This window comes from Brachyhypopomus gauderio, chromosome 6 (genome assembly GCF_052324685.1).
Source record: "Brachyhypopomus gauderio isolate BG-103 chromosome 6, BGAUD_0.2, whole genome shotgun sequence".
Lineage (NCBI taxonomy): Eukaryota > Metazoa > Chordata > Actinopteri > Gymnotiformes > Hypopomidae > Brachyhypopomus > Brachyhypopomus gauderio.
In genome coordinates, this window is record NC_135216.1 from 13,365,966 (window position 1) to 13,393,408 (window position 27,443).

General features: G+C 48.1%; 1 protein-coding gene across 4 annotated transcripts in view; it reads left to right on the forward strand.

Moving 5' to 3' along the window:
• Positions 1–27,443, forward strand: part of dync1i1a (dynein cytoplasmic 1 intermediate chain 1a) — a 44,410-nt gene that overhangs the window by 3,169 nt on the left and 13,798 nt on the right. For 3 of the 4 annotated variants that reach the window (XM_077008814.1, XM_077008813.1, XM_077008812.1), the window contains 7 exons: positions 437–524; positions 3,102–3,161; positions 4,133–4,248; positions 21,052–21,144; positions 23,183–23,345; positions 23,691–23,790; positions 24,005–24,130. In XM_077008814.1, coding sequence (XP_076864929.1) covers positions 437–524; positions 3,102–3,161; positions 4,133–4,248; positions 21,052–21,144; positions 23,183–23,345; positions 23,691–23,790; positions 24,005–24,130 — 746 coding nt within the window. Of the gene's footprint in view, positions 1–436; positions 525–1,742; positions 1,835–3,101; positions 3,162–4,132; positions 4,249–21,051; positions 21,145–23,182; positions 23,346–23,690; positions 23,791–24,004; positions 24,131–27,443 lie in introns of those variants that run through there. The other variant, XM_077008815.1, reaches the window with a different exon arrangement.

Genomic DNA, 27,443 nt, shown 5'->3' on the forward strand with positions numbered 1-27,443 from the left:
ATATGCCACTGGTGTATTCTTGGATTTAGGTGTGCTTGAATTTAGCTTACTCCGATTCTTAGGGGCCCTTACATTTCTAGAGCCACCTAGTGGACAGATGACTCAATAACATAAAATAACATTTAGCAGGCTTTCTAGGCAGACAGATAAATAACTTTAATTAATTCCAGATGAACAAGTAAGAACTATTCAAAATATAATAAAAATGGAATATTTAATTAAAAATGATAATATGTAATTATAGAGTAAGAAGGACTATATATACACAAGTCATCTGTACAGAGACAGTACAGGGATATTAATCACAGAGAAGGTGATTGATGAGTGGAATAAACAGTAACTATATGCCACTCATAGGTCTCAATCTAAAATTCCCCTTTGGACAAAAATGTTTCATTCTCATTTAAATATCCTTCTTATTACATTTATCTTTTAGTCCCAACGCCAATGTCCCCGTCAAAATCGATGAGCACACCGAGTGAGACAGGCAGCCAGGACTCAGTGGACGGGACCACTGTGGGCAGGTATGTTTCCCCCTCACATCTGTGAACATGTAAAGAGCTCCAACGCTGACCAAGGCATAAGCGCTTATGGTTATGCTACGATCTAATAAGAACAATATTAATATTTGGGTTATCAGATTATGTTATGAACCTGTAATTGAATTCCCATGCCCAAGTCCTTATCTTCCATCATAATTAGATTAGAACACATACTACACGGTAATAATGTGTGTGGATGACCTATGAGTTTCTGTCAGAGAGAAGCATAGAGCAGCCACTTAGAATGCTGCTCCATCAATTACATGTCTACTTATATATGTGTGACTATGACAAGATCATAATGTCATGTGACGAATCAAGAATGCACTATGCATGCACATTTTCAGTGTCATTTAGATGTCATTCAGGTTCATCCAGTTAACGGATTGTTCTGTCTCTTTTCCTTATTGAATTGGATCAACAGATATAGGTAAGAACTTGTGTGAGGGTTTTTATGTGTGTGTTGTGTTGTGTAGTTTTTGTCTCTGTCACCTGTATGTTCTGTAAGACTGTAAGTTCAGCAGAGGTTATTCTAGAGGTCACTCTGGTCCAGCCCATCCTAGAACACATGGCCTAGAGTTTTGAAATGGCAGGTATTGACAGCAGAAAGCAGCCTACAGTACGACACGAGAAATCTTCAGCACGACATTACAGAAGTCTTTAGAGTTCTCCTTCTCCATCTTTCTGATGTAGCTCCATTAATCATTCTGCAGCAAGGTATTGTTTCCTCTGTTCTCTGAAGTGTCTCCAGGGGGCTGTGACTGTGTGGGTAAGGTGAGGGCTCACGTGGCCCAGAGGGCTGGCCTGCATGTACTGTACTCAGCAGACAGGCCTGTAATTAAGCCTGAATCATGCAGGCTGGAGATGAAGGCTGTGTTTGACACATGATGGCCCTGCTTGGTCCTGTCACTGCTCCCAGTAGGGGACACGCTTCTGCTCACCACTGCTGCACACTTAGAGGAAGGATGAGGAAGAGGAAGGATGGCCTTTCAATCTACAACCAAAGGCTTCAAATATATGGCTTAAAGGGTAATAGAATAATGGGACAACATTCACATATGAATATAACAACAACGCTAAGAATAATAATAAACACAATGGAATTAAACATCAAAACATTCATGTCTAAAATGTATGAGCGCTGACTATCTAAAATCTTCGTCACTGGGGGACCAACATGTTTGTGGCGAGATCTGGGTGGCCATTTCAAATTCTTCTGAGTGATTACAACTCTTGTCCTCTCTTAGGTCAGGTGGCATTAGTAAGTACAGATCAGACCCACCCAGCGAGAGGTATGTATCTGGAGATCAGTACTGAGAATTTAAGCAAGGCCTTTGCTGGGTGTGTCTGCTACTCCGTAAATATCTCTGACCAACTTATCTCAGTGGCGCATGACAGAGAAAAACAAGCAGTTTAGTAGGTGACCCCATGCTGACTGCCTGATGTCTGCTGTTACCTCCAGACTTGACTTCAGCAATTCCTCATGCATGGTTAGACTGGAGCCATTTCCCATAGCATGAATGACAATCCAGTTTTTTAAGTGTCATCCTGTACTAAAATGGGGTGTCAGTTTGACACATCTCTTTGAGTGTGCATACTTTCAGTGAAGGGGTAATAGTCATGCTCATGACTTTTACTGAAGGTTACTGAAAAGTTTAGAAGGTCAATACTACCCTTTCACAACTTACCCCTGTATGATCAACCAAGGTTTGAAGGATGTGTGTGTGTGTGTGTGTGTGAGAGAGAGAGAGAGAGAGAGAGAGAGAGAGTGTGCTTAAAGGAGCAATTTGACTAAAATCACATTTACACTAACCATCTTTAAATGCATCTACATTGTTATTGTTATTAATTTGTGTGCTTTTTTTATATGCTAAAATAGCTAACGAGTAATGAAAAGTATATATAGGTAGAGGGAAAAGTATTGACATTACCTGTGTGAAATATAAGTAGGAGAATCAGTGTAAATGTGATTTATATATATGTATGTATATATGTATATATACACAGTCATATATGAAACTGCATTCATATATGTACACTATACCTTAAGATGTATACTCATCTTTCAGTCGCTCAAGCTGGCAAGATGATGGCTTCTGCATTTTGTCTGTTTGCCTTTTTTTCTGTAATCAAATTCATGTATTGCAACAGTGTGGTAAGGTGACTATATGTACTGTACATTTCACTTTATGTTTTGGTTTTGGCTAGAAGGTATGTCCAAGGAGTTTTAATCAGCCTTTACCATGTTGTTGCTAACAGTTCACCGCTGTATAAGTGATATCTCTTACAGTCATTCATACAAACTGTTGAACGCCATCCTGTACATCCCAGATAAGCAGTGTTGCATTAGCTGAACACGAATGCACTAGCTGAACAAACCATATCCCTCTTAGCTTTGTTGGGAACTTTGGACCGCATCCTCATGTGGACTGATTTGATGGTTCCTGTGTCTTTATTCTTGCCTTGCATGTGGTTTTGGGTTTGAGATGTCGATTAACGTGTATGTATAATCATGCATGTTCTCTCCCCCCTGGCCTGCCCCCCCCCCCCCCCTCCCAGGACCCTGCAGTGGGACACTGACCCTTCTGTTCTGCAGCTGCAGGCTGACTCTGAACTCGGGTACACCTTCCCACCTTCCTGTTCCCTTTGCTCTGCGTCTCCCTCTGGCACTCTGTTTCTCTTTCTTGCACAATCTATCTATCTATCTATCTATCTATCTATCTATCTATCTATCTATCTAGCTATCTAGCTATCTAGCTATCTATCTGTGTCTTTCTGTGTCTGTCTGTCTGTCCGTCCGTCCGTCTGTCTAGCTATCTCCATCCATCCATTTATCTACCTTTGTCTGTTCTCTTTTACCATCTCTCACTCACTCTCAGTATTCACTGTGTATCTCACTGATCTTTTCTTTCCTTCACTGGTTTGTCTTCTACGTACCTCCTCCTCCTCCCTTTCTCATTCTCCTTCTTTTAAAGTTTGTCAGGTTTAAGTGCTTTCAGCTGGTTCCTCTCCAGCTGTTTGCCAGGGGCTGTGTGTGGCATTGATTGATGTTCTCTGCCAGTACAGGTGCAGAGACAGGGCTCAACACCAGCCAGGGAAAGACTGTTACTGCAGTATTTGTTGGTTGTTTATATAAAAACACAGATTCACAAATTCCAAGTCACAGCATTGTGGTACGACCACAAGTCTGCAATAATCAAAACTGGCCGAGTGAGGGAAACATGATGTGAAAAATGTAGTGGCCAAAAATATTATCATATTTTAATACATGATAAAGTGTATTAAAACACAAAGCTAATCTCTTGATGTGACATGGCTTGTGTTATTTGTTCCAATTTTCTCAGTTTTGTTGGATGTTGAATTGAAGTCTTCTGCAGTATCAGTGTTGTAAATATCAACGTGATAGCATTTAACAAATGACAGTTTGTTAGCAAATGGTTGCCACAGTATTGCCATTACACTGAGAGCAACGGACATACCAAGGTGGTTGGAATGGCCTAGACACTGTGTTTGTGTGTGTGTGTGTGTGTGTGTGTGTGTGTGTGTGTGTTTGTACATGTGCTGGTATGTATGTGTGTTTGCATTCTCAGACGTAGGATGCACAGACTGGGGGCGTCTAAGATAACCCAGGTGGATTTCTTGCCCAGAGAAGTGGTCTCCTACTGTAAAGAGACACAGACCCCTCTGGCCTCTCATCAGTCAGAAGGTACACTAACTACTGTTTTTTTTTTTACATAAAGCCATTATTTCTCAACAGTCTTCAGGCATGGTTTATTAGTGGTAAAAAATGTTTTTGTGACTGACATGCTATTGTTACAAAAATGTGTTTTACATTGTGTCACCATGTCATTTTACTTTTCGAGATACTGTATATCAAGAGTTATTTCATTTTTATCTGAAGTTTATTGAACTTCCAAGTGAAGATTTTGTGGTAAACCAAGTATCTGCAGGCCTTGAAATTAAAAGTGTCTTTTTTAGGAAGGCTCTTTGATTTTCATCACTGTCAGGTGCGCTGCCATTTTGGCCGTCTGGTTTCAAACCTGGGCAGATTAAGATTCATTTGAGCAGCGGTGGACTCCATTTCCTGAGAGGAAAGCCAGGGGAATGGCTCTTTGAAAAGAGATGCCTGCCCATCAGTGACTCTGCCTGGAATACAGAACAGTGAGTGCATTGAGAACAGTCGTTAAGTGGATGCAGGCTGGGGTAATTCAAGATGGCTTCTATCATCAGAACATCACCTGGAATTGGGTCTGTTGGGGGAGCACCACACGTTTCCTTCCCCGTTTCTGCAGAGACCATCTCGAGTGCTGTGTGTCAGTCCAGGTGCTTATTAACTTCAAGGCAGTGTGTGGTCAGCATGGATATTGTCCCGTGTACATAGATCTGTTGGCCGAGTTAAGAAATGTGGACAGAATATGAAGCACTGATTTTGTATCAAGCACTCTGTGAAAGAGGACCAAATGAATGAACTCGCACAAACCCTTTGATCTGTTTAGTGTGAAAGCTCAGTCAAACTTACTTTGACGTGTTTGATAAAGTGTAATGATGGGCTGTTTAGCCATATTAGTGTAGTTGTGGATTGTACTACAGATAGCGGGGCCTACAGAAGACAGCAGTTACACAGTGTTCAGTTATCAATTTCTAGAAGTCTAGGTATTCTTCTTTGGTGTTTTTAACATCCACAGATTGTACATCTGAAGTTGATCATATTTAAAGCATCATATTTCAATTCCATTTTCAAATTTATGACCTTGTTAAAGTGAAGCATACATCGTGCTGAACTAATTTGATTGCATCCTCTAGTCTCGGGAGCCAGGCCTGGTATAAAACAGATGGTTTGAAAAAGCACCCTAAACATCTCCATATGGATGGTGCCCCATAACAAGCATCAGTTGGGTGTTCTGCATAACGTTGTTGGTAGAATGTAAAACGTGGATTTTTTTCTCCTTTTCCTCCCATACAAGTTTATTCAGAAAGCAATGGACTTCATGAGGGGGTTGTCCTAAATGCAGGTGTGGTTGTCCTAAATGCAGGTGGGGGTTGTCCTAAATGCAGGTGGGTGTTGTCCTAAATGCAGGTGGGTGTTGTCCTAAATGCAGGTGTGGTTGTCCTAAATGCAGGTGGGGGTTGTCCTAAATGCAGGTGGGGGTTGTCCTAAATGCAGGTGTGGTTGTCCTAAATGCAGGTGGGGGTTGTCCTAAATGCAGGTGTGGTTGTCCTAAATGCAGGTGGGGGTTGTCCTAAATGCAGGTGGGGGTTGTCCTAAATGCAGGTGGGTGTTGTCCTAAATGCAGGTGGGGGTTGTCCTAAATGCAGGTGGGTGTTGTCCTAAATGCAGGTGGGTGTTGTCCTAAATGCAGGTGGGGGTTGTCCTAAATGCAGGTGGGCGTTGTCCTAAATGCAGTGGGTGTTGTCCTAAATGCAGGTGGGGGTTGTCCTAAATGCAGGTGGGTGTTGTCCTAAATGCAGGTGGGGGTTGTCCTAAATGCAGGTGGGGGTTGTCCTAAATTCAGGTGGGGGTTGTTCGAAATGCAGGTGGGGGTTGTCCTAAATGCAGGTGGGGGTTGTCCTAAATTCAGGTGGGGGTTGTTCGAAATGCAGGTGGATGTTGTCCTAAATGCAGGTGGGGTTTGTCCTAAATTCAGGTGGGGGTTGTTCGAAATGCAGGTGGGGGTTGTCCTAAATGCAGGTGGGGGTTGTCCTAAATTCAGGTGGGGGTTGTTCGAAATGCAGGTGGGGGTTGTCCTAAATGCAGGTGGGGGTTGTCCTAAATTCAGGTGGGGGTTGTTCGAAATGCAGGTGGATGTTGTCCTAAATGCAGGTGGGGTTTGTCCTAAATTCAGGTGGGGGTTGTTCGAAATACAGGTGGGGGTTGTCCTAAATTCCGGTGGATGTTGTCCTAAATGCAGGGTGGGGGTTGTCCTAAATGCAGGTGGGGGTTGTCCTAAATGCAGGTGGGGTTTGTCCTAAATGCAGGTGGGGGTTGTCCTAAATGCAGGTGGGTGTTGTCCTAAATGCAGGTGGGGGTTGTCCTAAATGCAGGTGGGGGTTGTCCTAAATTCAGGTGGGGGTTGTTCGAAATGCAGGTGGGGGTTGTCCTAAATGCAGGTGGGGGTTGTCCTAAATTCAGGTGGGGGTTGTTCGAAATGCAGGTGGATGTTGTCCTAAATGCAGGTGGGGTTTGTCCTAAATTCAGGTGGGGGTTGTTCGAAATGCAGGTGGGGGTTGTCCTAAATGCAGGTGGGGGTTGTCCTAAATTCCGGTGGATGTTGTCCTAAATGCAGGTGGGGGTTGTCCTAAATGCAGGTGGGGGTTGTCCTAAATGCAGGTGGGGTTTGTCCTAAATGCAGGTGGGGGTTGTCCTAAATGCAGGTGGGGGTTGTCCTAAATTCCGGTGGATGTTGTCCTAAATGCAGGGTGGGGGTTGTTCGAAATGCAGGTGGGGGTTGTCCTAAATGCAGGTGGGGGTTGTCCTAAATTCAGGTGGGGGTTGTCCTAAATGCAGGTGGGGGTTGTCCTAAATGCAGGTGGGGGTTGTCCTAAATTCCGGTGGATGTTGTCCTAAATGCAGGTGTGGTTGTCCTAAATGCAGTGGGGGTTGTCCTAAATGCAGGTGGTGAATCTTCTCAGTCCTCTTACACTCTGTTTTTTTTTCTTCCCATCCTGCCTTTCGCACCAAGATCCCCACCATCTTCTCATGGCTCCTTGATCCCTGAGTTGGCAACAGCTGCTTGCCATGTGATTGGAGACTTCCTGTCATTATAACTGATGTGTTTTTATTCCCTTCCACTTCCTTGAAGCCTGATCAGAATTAAAATTGCTGGCGGAACTTCCTGTCAAGGCGGGTCATTTATTCAGCAAGTGCAGCCACTGACGAGTCTTTGATTGGCCGTTGCCCTTAGCGATGCTTGCGATCAGTGCGGTTGTTTTTTTTCCACCTATCTGCTTTGGGCCAGATGCATTTTCAGCTGAGGAGTAGCTACAGCAACAGGATCGTGCCAGCAGGTGACCATGGTGACCAGGTGACCATGGTGACCAGGTGACCATGTCCTGCAGACACTTAGGGAAGAGGGAAGAAAGAGGAGGTGGAGTGTGAGCAGCATGGGGTGGAGGGTGGAGGGGGGGCTTTATTTGAATGTATCACTGCACCACCTGCTAAGTCTCATGCTCTGTTTGTTCAGGCTGTACCAGAAGTTCCTTCCACTGATTGGTGAACGTAAACAGACTGTATGCGTTGGCCTGCAGTTCCTTCTCTCTCTTTCTCTCTCTCTCTCTCTCCTCATTTCTATCTAGCTATCTCTCTGTCTGTCTCTCTGTCTCTGTGGCCCTCTGTCTACCTCTCTGTGGGGGGGTCCAAGGGAAAGCCAGCTGGTAGAATGCCTTGAGAAGTTGAAAGGTCTTCAGACACTCATTAGGTATAGAAGTACCTTCAGGGACACTTGTACTGAATACTGGTCACCGTCAGCGGGCTATACTTTCCCACACTCATTTGTACATGCTTCAGCATGTCCCAAGGGCAGTGTTTGAGGTTAGCCAAGATACAAGCTGCTGAGATACTGATTTCCATGTAGCCTCTAGCCCTGCAACTCTTGCTAACGTCGTGTAGTTTTAAGTGGTTGCATTTTTTCCTCAAACAGAGGTCCAGAGTTCAGTGCATTTAAGTCCCATTTAAGGCACAGTTAAAAAATCTACAGTCATGGTATAATGAGAATTAACTCGACATTGGAGAGACTTAATTATTCTTTGTGCTTGTACTTATCTGTTTATTGGCATGTACGTTGTCATTGTTTATTTACATAAACGTTTTCTATGTGTCACCCTTACTAAGGCTTGGGATCAGGTTACATTTTAGTCAGTATTTCTGTAATTTAAAAAATGGTACCGTATGAGGCCCATTTCTGTTGGGCTTCACAGCTGTATTTAGCAGGTGTCACTGCTCCATCGTGTGTAGAATCGGGCGTGCAGGGTGCAGAGAATCAGAACCTCACCCCTCAGCTTTCCTGTGCCCTGAGGGCTGCACACGGACCCTCACATCCCACTCTGACCAGCACCAAGTGCAAACCCCCCCCCCCCCCCCTCTCTGTTTTATGCCATAATAGATGTGTCTAGGCTGATGAAGGGAGACCACAGCTGCGTGTTTGGCTGGAGCGGAGGTATAATCCCAGGACTCATTTTGCATGTGCGTCTGATCGACAGTGCTCACCCCCTCCAGGCTGACCAGTGGTTGTGATCCATGTGGGATCCTTTATGTTCCCAGTGTTCAGCTGCAGGGTTCTAACAAGGGCTGGTTTGATGTGCTCTTGTGATTGTTTAACTAACCCTCATTAAACTTAGTTTAGCAGCGTTCATGTGGAGGTTGCCCTGGGTAAAGGGCAAATCTGTGATGTATACAATTTCCTACTGATAATACAAATGACTGGTATAGTTTAGTTGCGAAGGGCAAAAATTACTGTTGAAAATCTTTACAGTTCTATGCATTGCAGGCAATTGGCAGTGAAATCAACTCAATGCTGTTAAATTGGAATACAGTTGATGTGTATGCAAAATATGGTGAGTTACTTTGAGTCAGTGGTCTTAGGGCCGTGACCTCCGTGAACTTTTGACTCTCTGAGAAAGCCCATTCTAAGCTGAGGGGACAGTCTTGCATCACTGTGTGTGTGACTCTGTTTAAGAGATTTAATGCAATGATCTTTTCATTTCCGTCCCGCCTTTGCTGTGATGAATATGAATAGTGTGAGTTTTGTCTAGGGTTCTAGTCAGAAATCACTCTCTCCTTAGTGTGCATTGTTCACACTCAATTATATTACCCACCTCGTCACTGGCTGCAATGAACATGGCTCCAGTGCTTACTGGGCAATATAATTAGTATGACAGAACCTGCTTGTCATTCTTGACGGTCACTGAGACAGGGTAGCATAGCTGAGACATGGCTAATCAAGCGGACAGTGTATCAGAAGGTCCTGGTAGGGTCAGCTTCCCAGACGTCAACACATTATATCCCATAAAATATTCCAGCTAAAATTTTCACCTTTCTTTGGCAAGAGGTTTAATTCGAGTTACCAAGGGTGCGATTTAAGAGAAACGCATAGCCAATCTTCTAATGTTCTCTTCATTGTGAAGAGAGTATTATAATAGTAGACGTTTGTGCTTCCAGAAGAAGAGCCCAGCTCGCCTTAAACCCCTACGCAGCTTTTCTGCTGCCGTGTTGCCTCATGCCAAGCTGCCCTCTCGCCGGAGCGTGGCCAGAGGCAGCGGAGCCTGTAGCTGTGGGCAGGGCAGAACGCTGACGCGGCGCTAGCATGCTAACCCTCTGATTTGAATCAGGAGATCAGTATCGCTTTCAGCTGTAGCAGCGTTTGGGCTGTGTGAGGGTCTGAGGGCCAACACGGGTTGAGCCTCGGTGAAGGCTGGCACCAGGTCAGAGCTCAGAGCAGTCCGCTGTCTCGGCCCAGGACGCAGCCATCGGTCTCGCTCAGCCAAGCTTTGCGAACCCCTTAATGGGGCGCAGTGGAAACATGGCCGAAGAGCTGCTGGTCTGAGTGCAGGGGGACGCTGAGGGCCGCCATGATACTGTAGCGGTAATTGCTGTTAGTGAACCGCAAATGGCTCTCAGTCATACAGTTTTGCACTTAGACTTACCCGACCTGCAGTTCGACACAAATAGGGTTAGGGGTTCACGCGGTCAAGGAAGCCATTTCTTTCTTTGTTTCTCTCTCTCCGTGTGTGTGTGTGTGTGTGGCTTTACTGTGGCAAGTTTCTGGACCATTAGCTATGAAGTCTCCTTTGGGAGTGTGGTGATTCACTGACAGATTTTTTTACAGATTTTTTCTGTACTTCTGTTCTAAACTTATGGTGGACCTTAATGTCTCCTAATTACCAGAAAGCATGGTTCTCACTAACTGCTAATCTGTAAGGCATTATCCAGCACTGACCGAAAGAACTCCAAGCATCATGGAGTTCTTCATCAAGCAGGATGAAGCAGTTAAGAAGCAAAATAGTAAACTACAAAATATAGCAGCAAACACCTTGATTTAATTCATTAATGTCGGGTTTTTGTGTATTTCACCAGCAGCTTTAATGAACTTGAGATTACAATAGATACTCCTGTATAAAATGACTATCATTTTTTCAAACACGTTTTACATACCAATAGACCTCATAATGAACGATTGATTCAATTGCAGAACAGCCCCACACTCTGCATGACTCCACCATGACCAGAAGACAGATCAGCAAAGGTGTGAACACTGCCTCAGTCAGGCTGTGCTGAACTGCACGTTTGCTTTTGAGTGTGTGATGTGTGAAACCCTGGCAGCTTGGAGCCAGGCGCTGGAGGATGGAGGGACGGGCAGGACGGGGATGTGCAGGCCGTGGGCCGACAGGCTGGCCGCCCTGCAGCGGCGCCCCGGGCCCGGGCTCTCGCTCGTCTGGGCGTACAGCGGAGAACCGCGCTCGGGGTCACATATGGAAGCGCTTGTCCGCTGCTGTGTTGTTTCAACTCTCTCATGCAGGAGAAAAGCTGTGGGTGTCAGCGTTCACGGAGCTAAAGGTTAGAGCCAGAAACCCCCCCCCCCCACCCCCCCCCCCCCCCCCCCTGCTCACGCTCGTACGGCGCGGTGCCCCGACGGACGAAGATGCGTCTGGGATTCAGACGCAGTTGCGCTCACTCGATTTTTGATCCGTGTTGTCAAAACGAATCGGTCACACCCAAGACTCGCTCGACGTCTGCTCTCCCTACTGTAAGCGGTTCAGCTGCGAATTTCAGCGCCATCATCCTGCTCCGATTTCCTGCCAAAAGAGGCCCTGGCCCCAAATGGTTTGGATCGAAGCAGGATGCCAGTCAAACCAGAGAGGGAGAGAAAAAAAAATCTGATATCAGATGAAATGATGTGTTTCACAGTAGGTGGAGCATGCCAAGTGGGTCCCAGATGACTGCAATTTTCCTCTCACACCACCACATAATAAGATACATGAAATTATTCTCTGCCAAAAGTGGCTGCTGTCCATGGAGCCACTGTAATAATATTTGCCATCTGATGTATGTTGGAAATCAAATGGCATAGGTTTGTGTTCCCGTGAATAGTTCCCCTTTCTCCATGTGCTGCCTTGAACCCAAGTTCCCATGTTTGTATGGACTCCCCTCTTGGTTTGATGTGGAGTACATGTGAGGCAGAAGCAGACCTGGGTGGTCTGGGCCACTGGCCCCTGATGGCCACTGCCTTCCTTTCGTTAAATGGTCTTAACCATGTCTGCAAACCAGCAGAAAAAGACTCTCCGGTTATATCTTCATATTGTCAGCTTTGTTTTAGGTGAAGAATCCTCCAAACAAGCATGGAGCTCGTCCTTGGACAAAGGGGAAAGTGCAGGATTGCACTGGATACAGTAACACCAGGAAAAGTCTTAGTTTTAGCCCTAAGAGTAACACATGTTGCTAGATCAGTAGCAGTATATACATGTCTGCCAGGTAGATGTGGCGTATTTATACAGTACCACACATGACCAGCAGGGAGCACTCTTGGCACATGACAGATATTACATTCACTCCTAGTTCTAAAACTGGTATTAAAAGACATGAATGATGCATTTTTCTTTGTTACATTTTATTCTGTTGTCTTTTTTTTTATTGAGCAGAGACGTCCTTGGCTGACTGTGACTGACTGGTGTGAACTATAAAGCTATGTTTTACGTTGATGAATAAAAATCTATAGCGTTTGTTTTCATCAGAGGCCAGTTGTGTGGACCATTCATGAAAACCCAATCAATTTCTCTTTCTTAGTGTTAATCAAAACACAGCTTCCAGAGTTTTGTACTCTGTAGTGTTCAGGATGTGACCACTTTATACATTTGGCCAAAATGTCTTAAAGACTCCTAAATGAAAAACCAAGAGTAATCGCTCCTTCTTGTGTGACTTGGTAAAAAATGAGGTGAGCTCATTGCCCATGTTGTCTCACTCATTTTGACAGGCCAGTGTTTGGAAAGTTTGAAGTCATGAGGTTTAATCATGCTCTGTGGCCGGCCCGTGCATGGCCTGGCACGATGCCTCTCTTAAAGATGTGGTTGTGGGATCACGCCAGCCCGACTGGCACTGGGGCGGCAGGCCGCAAGCCCGTTGCATAATGTCGCCTCATTACCTTCTGTGTGTAGGCCAGGAGGAAAAGCCCAGTACGGCTCGTTCTGTTCATCAGTGTTCGTATTTGCCTGTCGCGTTGGTGTTTAGCGTAATTGCACACTAGATGTTCTAGTTATTAATTGTTTGGTTTTTGTATTTATTAATTAGAATTGCTTAGTTACCTATGTGTGTAATTGTTTAATAATAAGTATGAAATAGAAGCCTCATACATGGAATGAAAGTTTCATAATTCGCCTAAAGAACAGAAGTGAAACCTTTTGAATCCTGCCATGTTTGGCTGGCCACAGAGAAAGTGAGAAAGTCCTCCCGAACAGAGTGGACTACTGCACTCCTGGGCTGAGGTGGTTCTTTTACATGCTGTAGGTTTGTTCTCTACAGAACAGTGAAGTGTGTTGTAGCAGGCTCTGGGCTGCAGTGATGTTACATGTGAAGTGTGTTGTAGCAGGCTCTGGGCTGCAGTGATATTACATGTGAAGTGTGTTGTAGCAGGCTCTGGGCTGCAGTGATGTTACATGTGAAGTGTGTTGTAGCAGGCTCTGGGCTGCAGTGATGTTACATGTGAAGTGTGTTGTAGCAGGCTCTGGGCTGCAGTGATGTTACATGTGAAGTGTGTTGTAGCAGGCTCTGGGCTGCAGTGATGTTACATGTGAAGTGTGTTGTAGCAGGCTCTGGGCTGCAGTGATATTACATGTGAAGTGTGTTGTAGCAGGCTCTGGGCTGCAGTGATATTACATGTGAAGTGTGTTGTAGCAGGCTCTGGGCTGCAGTGATGTTACATGTGAAGTGTGTTGTAGCAGGCTCTGGGCTGCAGTGATATTATATGTGAAGTGTGTTGTAGCAGGCTCTGGGCTGCAGTGATATTACATGTCTTAACCATGCACGCTGGTGTAAAGTGCTGCTGTTTACAATCTTCATACCATACATGAACCAAATTTGTCATTGAGGCGTTTTTGCTACGCATATATTTTAATCTGAAGAGCTAGATGCCAGAACAGACCAGTACTTCTGACTAGCCGTATTTTAAATATTGTTTAAAATCTGAATCATAGAACTATATATTATACTGTTCTTTTGTTATAATTTGCATTTATTTAAACAATTCTCCTTCTCCCCTAAAAAGCAAAAAACAAAACAAAAACATTTTGCTGTTTTCCCTTGAATTGTCTACATTTAAAAACGACATTTTATGTGGTCTTCAAATAATATTAAGACTGATCATACCTGAGCATGATGTTTCTGCCCATTTCTTACGCATTGCCTGAAATATTCTGTCTGAATCTGACAAGGCCTGAAATCCCTCAATCTAGAACATTTCCTGGTTTAGAGGGAGGTTTTGAACGGTTATCTGTGTTCAAAGCCACACGTCTGTTTATCTGTGCTGCTCTGAATATTTCCAGATTCAGATATTTGCCTGAGTCTCGGAGGGTGCAGCGTGAGGCCTTCAGAGAAAGGTCTGATAGCACTGCTGTAAAGGACATGAGATCGATGTGAACCGTCATGATGGTGAGGAGGCAGGAGTCCAGGGCACACGGGTCTTCCAGTAAAGACTCAACGCTTGGTTTTCCCCACCGCACCAAACGTCTGAAGAGCCTCAGATTGTCTTCCAAAAAGAGGAGCGAAAGATAAGGATTAAAGGATTGCCGTGATTTATATGTGTGGTTTGATTGCACATTCGTTTTTTTCCAGTAGAGTTAGTCATGCGCTCTTTGTGATTTTATTCTCTCTCTGTTGCCTAAATAATTGTTATGGTTTGGATGAGCTTATCTGTAAAATACTGACACCACACTAAACAGCTCTGTGTTTACAGCTTTGTTTGAAGTGGATTTGAACTCTTTCGAAATTCGTTTTTCTGAATCATGGTATCAAAATTCGATGAAATTACTCTAGTGAAATTACTCTGAATTTCTTTAATGTAAAACTCGGAAAAGTTAAATGAACAATCAGTTGCAGTGTTGCTGGGGCTGCAGGTACATGTGTAGTATGGACAGAGACAGTGGGCCAGTGGCAGTGAGTCACTGACTGTGGATCAGTGGTGGTGGACAGTGACTGTGAGTCACTGACTGTGGGTCAGTGGTGATGTGTTGGTGGCAATGGGACAGTGACTGGGCAGTAGTGGTGGGACAGTGGTGTTGGACACTGATTGTGGGTCAGTGGTGGTGGGACAGTGGTGTTGGACATTGATTGTTGGTCAGTGGTGGTGGGATGGTGTTGGACACTGATTGTGGGTCAGTGGTGGTGGGACAGTGGTGTTGGACATTGATTGTGGGTCAGTGGTGGTGGGACAGTGGTGTTGGACATTGATTGTGGGTCAGTGGTGGTGGGACAGTGGTGTTGGACATTGATTGTGGGTCAGTGGTGGTGGGATGGTGTTGGACATTGATTGTGGGTCAGTGGTGGTGGGAAGGTGTTGGACATTGATTGTGTGTCAGTGGTGGTGGGATGGTGTTGGACACTGATGATGGGTCAGTGGTGGTGGGACAGTGGTGTTGGACACTGATTGTGGGTCAGTGGTGGTGGGACAGTGGTGTTGGACACTGATTGTGGGTCAGTGGTAATGGGACAGTGGTGTTGGACACTGATTGTGGGTCAGTGGTGGTGGGACAGTGGTGTTGGACACTGATTGTGGGTCAGTGGTGGTGGGACAGTGGTGTTGGACACTAATTGTGGGTCAGTGGTGGTGGGACAGTGGTGTTGGACACTGATTGTGTGTCAGTGGTGGTGGGACAGTGGTGTTGGACACTGATTGTGGGTCAGTGGTGGTGGGACAGTGGTGTTGGACATTGATTGTGGGTCAGTGGTGGTGGGACAGTGGTGTTGGACACTGATTGTGGGTCAGTGGTGGTGGGACAGTGGTGTTGGACACTGATTGTGGGTCAGTGGTAATGGGACAATGGTGTTGGACACTGATTGTGTGTCAGTGGTGGTGGGACAGTGGTGTTGGACACTGATTGTGGGTCAGTGGTGGTGGGACAGTGGTGTTGGACACTGATTGTGGGTCAGTGGTGGTGGGACAGTGGTGTTGGACACTGATTGTGGGTCAGTGGTGGTGGGACAGTGGTGTTGGACACTGATTGTGTGTCAGTGGTGGTGGGACAGTGGTGTTGGACACTGATTGTGGGTCAGTGGTGGTGGGACAGTGGTGTTGGACACTGATTGTGGGTCAGTGGTGGTGGGACAGTGGTGTTGGACACTGATTGTGGGTCAGTGGTGGTGGGACAGTGCTGTTGGACACTGATTGTGGGTCAGTGGTAATGGGACAGTGGTGTTGGACACTGATTGTGGGTCAGTGGTGGTGGGACAGTGGTGTTGGACATTGATTGTGGGTCAGTGGTGGTGGGACAGTGGTGTTGGACACTGATTGTGGGTCAGTGGTGGTGGGACAGTGGTGTTGGACACTGATTGTGGGTCAGTGGTGGTGGGACAGTGGTGTTGGACACTGATTGTGGGTCAGTGGTAATGGGACCGTGGTGTTGGACACTGATTGTGGGTCAGTGGTGGTGGGACAGTGGTGTTGGACACTGATTGTGGGTCAGTGGTGGTGGGACAGTGGTGTTGGACACTGATTGTGGGTCAGTGGTAATGGGACCGTGGTGTTGGACACTGATTGTGGGTCAGTGGTGGTGGGACAGTGGTGTTGGACACTGATTGTGGGTCAGTGGTAATGGGACCGTGGTGTTGGACACTGATTGTGGGTCAGTGGTGGTGGGACAGTGGTGTTGGACACTGATTGTAGTTCAGTGGTGGTGGGACAGTGGTAATGGGACAGTGGTGTTGGACACTGATTGTGGGTCAGTGGTAATGGGACAGTGCATGATGATGAGAAGAGAGTAAGGGAGTAGTCAGTGTACTGCAGGCCTCAGGCTGCCACACAGCTGCAGGAAGACCGAGGGGAAGAGAAATTGAGAGGCAATTACAGGCCAAGGGCCCTGACTCCATTCTCTCTCTCTCTCTCTCTCTCTCTCTCTCTCTCTCTCTCTCTCTCTCTCTCTCTCTCTCTCTCTCTCTCTCTCTCTCTCTCTGTGTGTCTGTCTGTCTGTCTCTCTCTTTTCTTGCTCTATTTTGCTCTCTCTCCCTCCATCTCTCTCTCTCTTGTCTTACTCTATCTCTTTTCTTGCTCTATCTCTTTTCTTGCTCTCTCTCTTTCTATCTCTCTCTCTCTCTCTCTCTCTCTCTCTCTCTCTGCCCCTCTGTTCAGCTGTGGGAGTTTGACGAGTTTGACGTGGGAGGAAACGTATTTTTGACCCCACAGCTTGTCTTCATTTGATTTCAGAAGAAAGTATGACACTCTCACATAGAGAGACAGACAGAAAGAGAGAGACAGTGAGAGAGAGAGAGACAGTGAGAGAGAGAGAGAGACAGTGAGAGGGAAAGAGAGAGCTTTTGTTGTCTAGAACTGAATGAGTCATGGCACATGGACTTGCACCCCAGTCATCATCATGCATAACAGGAAGTTCAGTATTGATATGAATGAAGTAGAGGGTGCTTTAATATTGTCACCCCAGTCTACGGTCACCAGTCCTAAGTCCTTTTGAAAGATGACTCAGACTCCTTTGTGGTAAATTACATCTATTAAAATATACTGTTCATTTAGGACCCTGACGATAACGTGGACCGAGCCAGGTCATAAAGTGCATGAACCTTATGCAGGTGCGGTCCAGGTGTGTGCCCACTGTGTGTGGACTGTGCTGGAGGTTCTGGGACTCCCAGGTTGTGTGTACGTGCTGTGCTGCTGTTGGTTGACTGTGTCATGTGTAGGGTGGCGTGCCAGGGCCACATTAGAGGACTCTTTTATGTCCACATCTCTGCTGCCTCCTCCGCTGCTCTCTGCCTCTGTTGTGGTCTGTATCCGGCTCCACACACAACCTCTGAGGCGCGACTTGTGTGTGTGCTGCCTCACCAAAGAGAGACAGCTGGCGTGTGCCAGTTCACGCCTGGGCCTGTATGCTCATGTGCTGGATAGCTGGGGTATCCCCCGTCTTCTACCATCTCTCACGCCTCCACACACGGAAATACCCCTCACCCTCTTTCAGTCCCGGTGCTCTCCGCGTTGAGGGCGCCCGGCTCTGCACATTAGAGGGAAAACTCCCCACTTGTCAGATGAGGGGGGGGGGGGATTTTTTTGATTGTGTAATGAGCTCCATATCCCAAATCGGAGGCCTGGTGCTGCGTAGCTCGGGGATGAAAGACCGGGTCGCATCCTCCTGCCGTTTAATGGATGGGGTATCACCCCGTGTGCGTTTCCCCTCTGCGCCTGCTGCTTGGCATCATACCGTTCACCGTTTGTAAAAGCGCCCCGTGTCAACATCCATTCGTCAGCGAGCGGGCGGGTGCTGGCGGCTGGCCTGGCCCTCCGCCCTGGACGCGCTCCAGCTCACAGGAGAGCTTCAGGTTTAATATCATCCACCATGCTACACACGCCTGCCCCACCTCAGCTCTGCCAGGGGATTTGAAGGGCACAATCTTTGATCTCCCTCTACCAGTTTAAAACGCTTCTCCTCGGGTGTTAACGCCTGATGGGATGAAGGTGTGTGAGCACTACCACCGTCTTCAGCATCGCCTCACATTAACCAGCTCTGCCTCTCGGGCCTCTCGGTGGCGCTGAGATCTTCAGCCCGGTTCCTCCGATCATAGCCTCCTCGCTTACTTTAATGAATCTCCATTGAAGATACAGATAAAAAGGCAGCGATCGGCGAGAGTGAATCCCGGCGTGCGGTCGTCCCGAGACGAGGGCCTCGCACGGCCGCGTGGTCCGTTTGCCGGGTGTCTAGTCCAGCCACGCGAGGCTTTAAGACCCGGTTCGACCGGTCCGGTCCGGTCCGGGTGTGGGCCGCTGCCGTCCCGGCTGCTGTGCTGAACAGCGTGAGGCGGCGAGGATTGGAATTGACTCTAGCAGCGTGAGGAAGGCAGAGGGAGATTGCGCAGCTGTGCGGTGAGGGGCCCGTCATTACAACACCGCACAGGCCCCCACTTTCATCAGACTGGCAGGCAGGGAGGATGACGCTTAATGTGCCGCCCCGCCGAGCCGGCCGGCGTTACACGGCGGGTGCGGGGGAAAACGTCTCGTGACGGGGATTACACGGCCGCTGGATAGAGTACAGGGACTGTGTTAAAGCTGCCCCTTCTCATTTCTCCTGTGCTTTTCCAGCTTTGAGAGCTCTCGCTAATACCCAGACACCCCATGGGGCAGTAGTTCAATATCATCTTAATGGCACAGGGGGGATCGACTCACTTTTAAATCAAACTATTATGGCGTTAGGAGTTGATTTAATTTATAGATTGTCTAAGATATTTCCTGTTGAAATAGAGTTTGCAGTTCGCCCCACCTCAGATGTCAAGTGTGATGTTTTGATGTTTTGCAGGGCTAGGGTCATGAAAACATGCGTGACTGTAGCTTGGACAGCAGGCCGCGGGGAGCCGGGACCGTGGCAGGCCTCTCTGCTCTTGGCTAACCTACGGTCTCTTTAACCGCAGCTATGAATCAAGACTGCCTCGCTGTGTCCCAGTCTCTGTGGTCAGTGCTTCTCCTTGGGCTGACCACCTCGAGCTGAGCAGCCTTCTGAGCTTTCCCCGGTTCCCCCGGACCGTGTCCTCCCCCGAGCCTAGTCAAACCAGGTCAAGTCACGGCTGGCTCCGGGTCCAGACTGCTCTGTTCCTTTTGCTCGGTAGCCCCTCTGACACCAACCACACGGTACGCCGCGTGGTCTGTGTTATTTCAGTCACTCCCTGGAGGGGCTGCTGCACACCCCGAAATGGAGAGAGTGAGCTGCATGTGTGACGAGCATCACCTCAGAGTCCAGCAGAGCTCAGGAGAAAAACAGATGGAGACGGAGAAAGAGTGAGGTAGGGAAGATGGGGGGAGGGGGGTGGGTTTGGGGTTGTAGGAGTTGGAGCCGGTGGTGGTGCGGTGTGTTGTGGTGTGGTCTGGGCTGCCTGGCAGGCTGCCTGTCTGGGCCGGAGGACTTCTCGCTTCCCTGCTGGTCTCTGGCTTGCAGGCCTGGTCACATTCAGCAGCAAAACCACAGTCGCTCTGGCCCGGGCCCGATCACGTCACTGGTCCCAGTTCACCCACAGCCTCTCGCCGAGAAAATGTCTCAGCGCTGATATGGCCATATTAAACCTCACAGTCAAGATTTAAACCTGAAGAAGTCACCCAGCCAGAAGACCATGGGGGTTTTAGCTGTCTGTTCATTCAGTAACATCTACAATACGCAGTTACAGAAACACTGAATATTTGTGTGTTAACATGTTGTTTAACTTAATAAGTAAACATTAAAACATACAGAAAATATTATTGCATGAGAAAAACCATAAATGCTTCAAACACACCAAATCTGTTTCCCAGTAGTGCGAGAGGAGGCGTTCCTGTAGCGCTGAAATCACTGTTGAGTGTGGCCTGAGGCACTGGCCTCTGCCTCAGCTGGTGCGAACTCAAACACCCTGGTGTTGTGTGTGTGTGTGTGTGTGTGTGTGTGTGTGAGAGCCTCACCATGGCTGGGACGATGGGATCACTTCCTCCCCCAAACTGGGCACCCACTGTCAGGCCGACCCCAGCCTGTTAACCTCTGCCACCCAGGGTCAACAAGAAAACAACTCCACAGAGCCTCTGTGTGTGTGTTAGCGTGCGGCTACTAGGCCTTGTGTGTTCTCATCCACAGGTGTCTGGTGGGCATTCAGTGCCTTTGCAGACTCTTTGCCATCTGCAGACATGGGTCAGGAGGGTGAGGGGGGGGGTTAGGAATACATGCCCAGTGGTGGGGGGCGGAGGTGGGGGAGGCAGGTGTCTGGGAGTGAGCGGCACCAGGCTGCTTCTTTGACTCGGGTGACTGGGTTAATTGGGGGGTGAGTCTTCGGGGGTCCGGGGACCCAGAGCAGCTGTGGGTGGGGTCAGGGGGGAGCGGGGAGGAGGCGTGCCACTCAACAGCCCTCTGCTTCCTGGAGCTTGTGGGCTATCTTGAGTTTCTCCTCCCAACAGACGTCCTGATGTACTCACACACGTGTAACACACATGTTTCCTCAGAAACGTGGGCAATTTCTTTTTTTTTTAACTCAACTCAACGTTGTTTATTTTTTTGGCTCACGGTGGCGAAAAAAGGCAGCTGTGCAAATGCTCGTGAAAACCCTCTCAAAAAACAGCCAGCCGTGTTGATCCAAAACAAACTCGGGCCGCCACTATAATGGGAGGCCGTGATGTCTGTGCTGCGAATGCGAGGTGGTCGCTGTCTGGGATCTTGAGGAGGGTCAGGTACAGCAGATCTGTGAGCCATTATTGGGAATGCAGGCGGGGCCAGAGCTCAGGCGGGGTCACTGTGGGCGGGGCTTCAGTCGTGGCAGATGCCACAGGCGCCGAGGAACGTGACCTTTCTTTGTCTGTGTGTGCAGAAGAGGAAGAGGAGGATGAAGATAATGCTGAGCCCAAAGCAGGCCTGGAGTCTGACAAACTGGAAGATGATGAGAGCAAGGACATAAAGCAAGGTAACGTGGGTGTGTGTGATTGTGTGTGTGTGTAGGTGCGTATGTGGGTGTGTGTGTGGATTTGTGCATTTGTGTCTGTCTGTATGTATGTGCGTTTGGGTGTGTGGGGGTGCATGGGTGGGTATATGTGGGCGTGTGTGTCTGAGTGTTTGCATGTGTGTGTGTGTGAGTATGAGCTCTGTGGGTGTCATGAAGCTCCACATTCACAAACGTAAATAGTGTTGATCAGAATCACATAAGCCAATCTTTAGTCATGTCACATTTAACCACAGTACCATGGTGTTCATATCAGACAGCATTAACTCCATTCACACACCTTACACCTACAGTCAGGGGCCATTTTGTGTGGGTACACTTACGCATCAACGTATGATCTCAAACTATAGCTCATCCGATATCATGCAGGCAAAGACCTGCAACCCTCTGTGTTCACCTGCGTCTTCTGACCACATGACCACTGTCATCACTGCTCATACCAGACGTGGGCAGTGTCGTGGTGTACTGGTATGTGTCAGGATCAGTGTTGCTGTGGTTTAATAATGTGTCAGTGCCACTGCTGGGTTCCACCAGCCACAAATACCCGGTCAACACTGCTTCAGTGGGCAAATACTGACTGGTAAACAGAAACTGCAGAGCAACAAATGTGCATTAGTGCCTTTACAGACGTGTATTTAATAAATAAATCTTGTTAATCGAGTGTGGGTGGTGTGTAATGTGTCACTGGAGGTTTGCCATTCACAGCTTCCCTACCATGATATAGTATAACTAAGTGATCTGTCCCCACCAGTTTTATGATGAGGTTACATTAAAGTGTGTTGCACAGCTTGTGTTGTGTACACAGATTTCCTTACAGCCGAAAGGCGTGTCAGTGTGTCAGTGGGAACAGTGAGAGGACAGTCCAAGTCTGAAAGCGATACGTTCCAAGTGTCCCGCGTGAGCAGTAGACACTTGATGAGATTCTAAGGGACGGGATAGTGTTAATGGCGGCCCGTACCGCTGATCTCCTCCGCCAAGGTGCCGGTGTTAGCGGGGCGAGCGTCTCACCACACAGGCTCATAGCTTGGGCGCTGCGTGGCTAGTCGCGTGTGACCTCCGCCACCGGATCAGATACCAATCTCCCCGCTCGCGGATCCCGCTTATCAGCCCGCGGCATTGTGGTTCGGGCCCGATTCAAAATGAATGTCACTTGACCCCTGTGAGGGGACTTCAAAGGGCGCAGAGAGTGCGCTCTTTGTGTGCTCGTACCGAGTAAATAAGTGTAGTCGGCCGGGGAAGAGGCCGTCGCCAGGGCCGAGTCGTGAAAGCACACGGGGGCTTTGACTCGCCCGCTACTTTGATCAGGCCTTCGTTTTCCTTATGAGTCGTCAAAAAAAAAAGAACGAAAAAAAAATGGCCACGCGAATCAAGTGGTCTAAGATCAAAGTGAAGGGCCCCTAATAGTCTGGGAGAAAATGGTGGAACCCAATAACATAACAAAAAGGAGGAGGAAAAAAAACCGTGGCCATGCGCCATTAGAGACAAAGGCTGCCAAGGGCTTTATGTGCTTGCTGATGTATTTATTTGTTTATTCACTATTATTTGTGTGTTTGTTTACTTTCTTTGTAGTTTTCTCGTCTCTGTAATTGGCATAATTGCACATGATGCTAAAGGGTCACTGTTGATGCATGCAGAAGCACAGGAGGGGCTTGTTTGGATTTAGCTCGTCTGCTTGGCTAATCTCATTTGTATAGTGCCTGTTCTTTCCTATGTCCTATTGCTATGACTTCTGTGGTCTAGAACAGTTTAGTTTGTGTTTTAGAGTTGGTAGCTGCACACACCGTATGCCAGTTCCCTGGTCCCATCGTGTGTGTAACCACGCTTTTATTTCTGTGTTTATTTACACTGTGGTGCCGTATTTATTTGTGTGTATGTGTGTGTTTATGTTTGTGTGTGTGTTTGTGCATGTGTTTGTGTGTATGTGTGTGTTTTTACATCTGTTTGAGTGTGTGTGTGTGTGTGTGTGTGTGTGTGTGTGTGCGCGCGCGCGCGCGCGCTCTAGGCCACCCGCGGGAGCTGACGGAGGAGGAGAAGCAGCAGCTCCTGCACTCTGAGGAGTTTGTGATCTTCTTCGAGCGCAGTATTCGTGTGATGGAGCGCGCCCTCGCTGAAGATGAAAACATCTTCTTTGACTACAGCGGCCGAGACCTTGAGGAAAAAGAGGGGTAAGGACATGCATGTGCATGTTGGGATGTGTGTGTGTGTGTGTGTGTACACACAAGTGTGTCGGTATGACTCATGAGATTGGACCCAAGCATGGTGGGCCTTTGTTCTTCAAAGAAATGCTCTCAAAACAACTCATTCATTCACAGTCTCTTATTAACACATACACTCACAAAATATGCCGGTACACAACATACCAACATGCACGGTGATCTGTATCTAATCCTGGTTATTTATGAAGCATGCCACCAAACTCCCGCCATGTTTGAGATCAGTGGAATTGGTTTGGTAGTAGAATGGTGTAGATAATTATGAGCTCCCTCAACCTGTCTCTTCATCTGTCTCAGAGACCTACAGGGGGGGTCCAGTCTGTCCTTCAGTCGTCTGTTCTATGATGAGCGCTGGTCAAAGCATCGGGTCATCACCTGTCTGGACTGGTCCCCTCAGGTAGAGTGACCTCTCCCTCTGACCTACATGTCAGCACCTCCTCATCTCACAAGGAATCCTCCCTCAGTTCTGACCACTCACCACAAACCTTCTGCACTTCTGTCATGGTGCTCTTACTCACCTCGACTATCTTCTTCCTTTTATTTTCCCCTCTTTCTCTCTCTCTCTCTCTCTCTCTCTCTCTCTCTCTCTCTCTCTCTCTCTCTCTCTCCAGTACCCAGAGTTGCTGGTGGCCTCCTATAATAACAACGAGGATGCCCCTCATGAGCCAGATGGTGTGGCCTTAGTGTGGAATATGAAGTTCAAGAAGACCACACCCGAGTACATCTACCACTGTCAGGTGAGCACGGTGCTCCCGCCAGAGAAGCCACGACCAGGAGAGCAGAAATTAACCGATATAAAACGTGATAGGCGTGTAAGGCGCGAGGAACGTGGCACTATATATGACCACTTGAAAATGGAAAATGAACTTTGATGTTGGAGCTGAAAATGAGCTGAACGTGATATTTTGGAACCTGTCTACTTGAGTCAGGACGAAAGCAATCAAGAAATCTGTGTGAAAAAGAATCCGGGGATGGTTTTGACGTTAATTGTGAAAGCCCCTGGGCAGAGTCAGAGAGACCCAGCCTGGTGTGGCTCGCCTCTCTCCCACGAGAGGACGATATTATAGAGACATTTCTGTAATAAAAAGATGTGGCCTACCACTTCCTAATCCCGCCAGCCACATGTTTGCCCACCCACATGGACGCATGTGCTGCTCCGTTTCCTGCGTCCAGCACGGCTTACACACACACACCCACACACACACACACACACACACACACACACACACACACACACACACACACACACACACAAACCAATGTAACACACAGGCGAACACTCACATGCACACACTCCTGTACCTTGCTCCTAGTTGCTTGGAGGCACATAACTCTTTTAAGCATTATAGATCTGACTTGTGGCATTTTGAGGTACTATCTTTATTCCTTTGTAGCAGTAGTTTTCACAGGGTGTCGGATCACTGCATTATGTCATGGGTGTGATGGTATTATCTAGTGTTGCAATTAACTGTAGCAAGTTCTGACAATTGATTAGGGTGTTGTGTTGTAAAATACTGTTGTTACTGTTACATTATCTGAAAATTAGAACTGGCTTGGGATAGAACTGATGTGAAACCATGCCTTTTGTAAATGAGAATGACCGTAGACCACTGTTGGTGTTTCTGGTGGTTCTAATGAGAGTGGAGGAAGTTGTAGTGTGGTGAGCATCTGTGAGAACACGGGTGATGATGGGTATGGAGTCTGGCTGTGATGCGTCCCTGTGCAGGCCTGTACCCTCCTGCTTCCCCAACTGTTCGCCACGGCTGCAGGAGGGCAGGGAGGAGGGGGCAAACTTGAGAAAATGGCCCCTCAGAGCCCTTCTGTGCGGAGCCAGGGAGGAGAGCGGGTGGCAGAGACAGAGACCGAGCGGGGAAGGGGGAAGGCTGCGGAAAGTCGAGATGATCTCGATCTGCGATCGCCTGGTGAGCAGCGGGGGCGGCGCTGCGCTGTTGGCCCAGGATGAAAGAGCTCAGAGCGCCGTGCGCGGATTCCACCCCCTTCAAGGGCTCCAACCAGAGGCGTTCTCCGCCCGTCAGGCAGGGATCAGATGGAGCTTAATGTGTGAGCATGTTCTGCTGTTCATCCCCCCGAAAACCACATGACACCATCTCACCCCCCCCCCCCCCCCCCCCCGGGCCCCCAGAGGTGTGCGCCTGCAGAAGCCACACACTCCTCCACATGCCCGGGCACCACCCTCTCCTCTTCACCTCTCCGCCCGCCCTACAACCACCCTCCACCCTCCCTTGGCAGGCCCCTCTGTGAAGTTCATCGCCATTTTTACATTTGCCCACAGCCTTTTGTATGCCGGATGCCTCCGTGTTTACCACTATCTCTCTCTCCTGTTCCTCTCCTCTCTCTCTCTCTCTCTCTCTCTCTCTCTCTCTTTCTCTCTGCCTCACTCCCACACTTGCTTTAGTACAACCCCCCCCAATCATCTCATGACCTTGTTCTCCTTCGTGTTCTCGCTGAGATGTCCGTGGTGTTACTGCCTTTACTTCCAGAGAGCACTCCGTGGCCTGGAGAACTGTGCTGTGTGGTGCTGGGCTGCTGGTCTGCTGGTCTGCTCCCCCACTCTCCCCTCCACCACTCTCTTGGGCCTTTCATCCACACACGCCCCAGCTCTACCCATAATGCCCAGCTGGCCTCCTTCGATGGGCCATCTCGGGGCACATCAACAGCACACACCCTGGAAAAAAAAAGCCCCCAAGCCCCTGCAGATATTGTCAGCTCCGGTCTGCTGCCGCTGGGATTTTATCAATATCATTCATGTATTTTCCCCAGGAAGTGTCTGGGTGAAGCACTGCAGGATACCAGAGTCTCAGGACCGCGAGCACGACTGAGAGGCGAGATGTATTCATAGAGTTTGGAGAGCGGCCCTCTCTGGATAATGGCAGCGGATGGGGCTGCATCGGTGCCAAAAGTGTGGAAATGCCTTAAAACAGCTCAGCTCAAAGAGACAGTAAGAGAGGTGGCATCCACTCTAGCCATCTGTTTATTACGCTTCCTGTGGCCAACGTTTGTCCCAGTGCTGTTACTGTTTGGGTTTGGGCGCTGGGTTTGCTCGTGTCCCTAACAGAACCACTGCAGGTGGTGGTGCTTCTTTCATCTTGGCTTTTGGTTTAAATGTAAACTTCTAGGATGAGGAAACAGACACGGTAAACATGTCCTAATTAACCGCACCAGTTCGGTGGAAGGGCACGGCGAGACATCGGTTCTGTCCCGTTGCTTATGTTCAGTATGTATAGCACGAGGGTCAAATTGGTTTACATAATTATTATCAAATACCTGAAGCATATACGATCAAACACAGAGGGAGGTTTGTGCTCCTTTAGTTTATCAGGAGGCCTTGCAAAACCATCTTCGTCTTGAAAAACAAGCCTGAGAGAATGGACTGATGGAGCAAACGAGAGAGAGAGAGAGAGAGAATGAGACAGAGAATAACTGCTCGCATTCAGACTTCTTTCTCCTTTCTTCTCGGAGAGAGGGAGATATGGTATTACGCGGCCCGCGCCAGCGACCACAGAGTGACAAAATCCGCGGGGTGCCATTAGGAGAGAGGAGCGGAGCGAGTGAGTTAGGGCCGGCGGAGGAAGACGGAGCGCTGCATATGGAGCTGATAAGCTCTGCTGGGAACCATATGATTGTGGCGGTGAGGGAGGAGGCGCGGTGTGGATTGGCGCTGCTGAATGTCCCTGTCTGTTGCGCGGTCATCCACCCCCCCCTCCACTCTCCACCCCAACCCCACCTCCCCTCCTCAAAACAAAGAGGGAGTACAAAGACAGGAGTGTTTCCCTCCACAAACCCTCTCCTCGTACCATCTCTCATCACGCCTTAGCGCAGCATATTATTCCATACAGAAGACTTCCCATTAGTATAACCTTGTCTGTCTAAAGCACTTAGGCTTGGTAAAGGGGTTTAAAGTGTGGATCGGTGATTAAAACTCGCTCGTCTGAAGCTTGGAGGTGTGGACGTTCTCGAGGGTTTTCTCTCTCTCTCTCTCTCTCTCTTTTTTTCCATGCCACCATTTATATTCGGCAGCAAGGTGGAAAA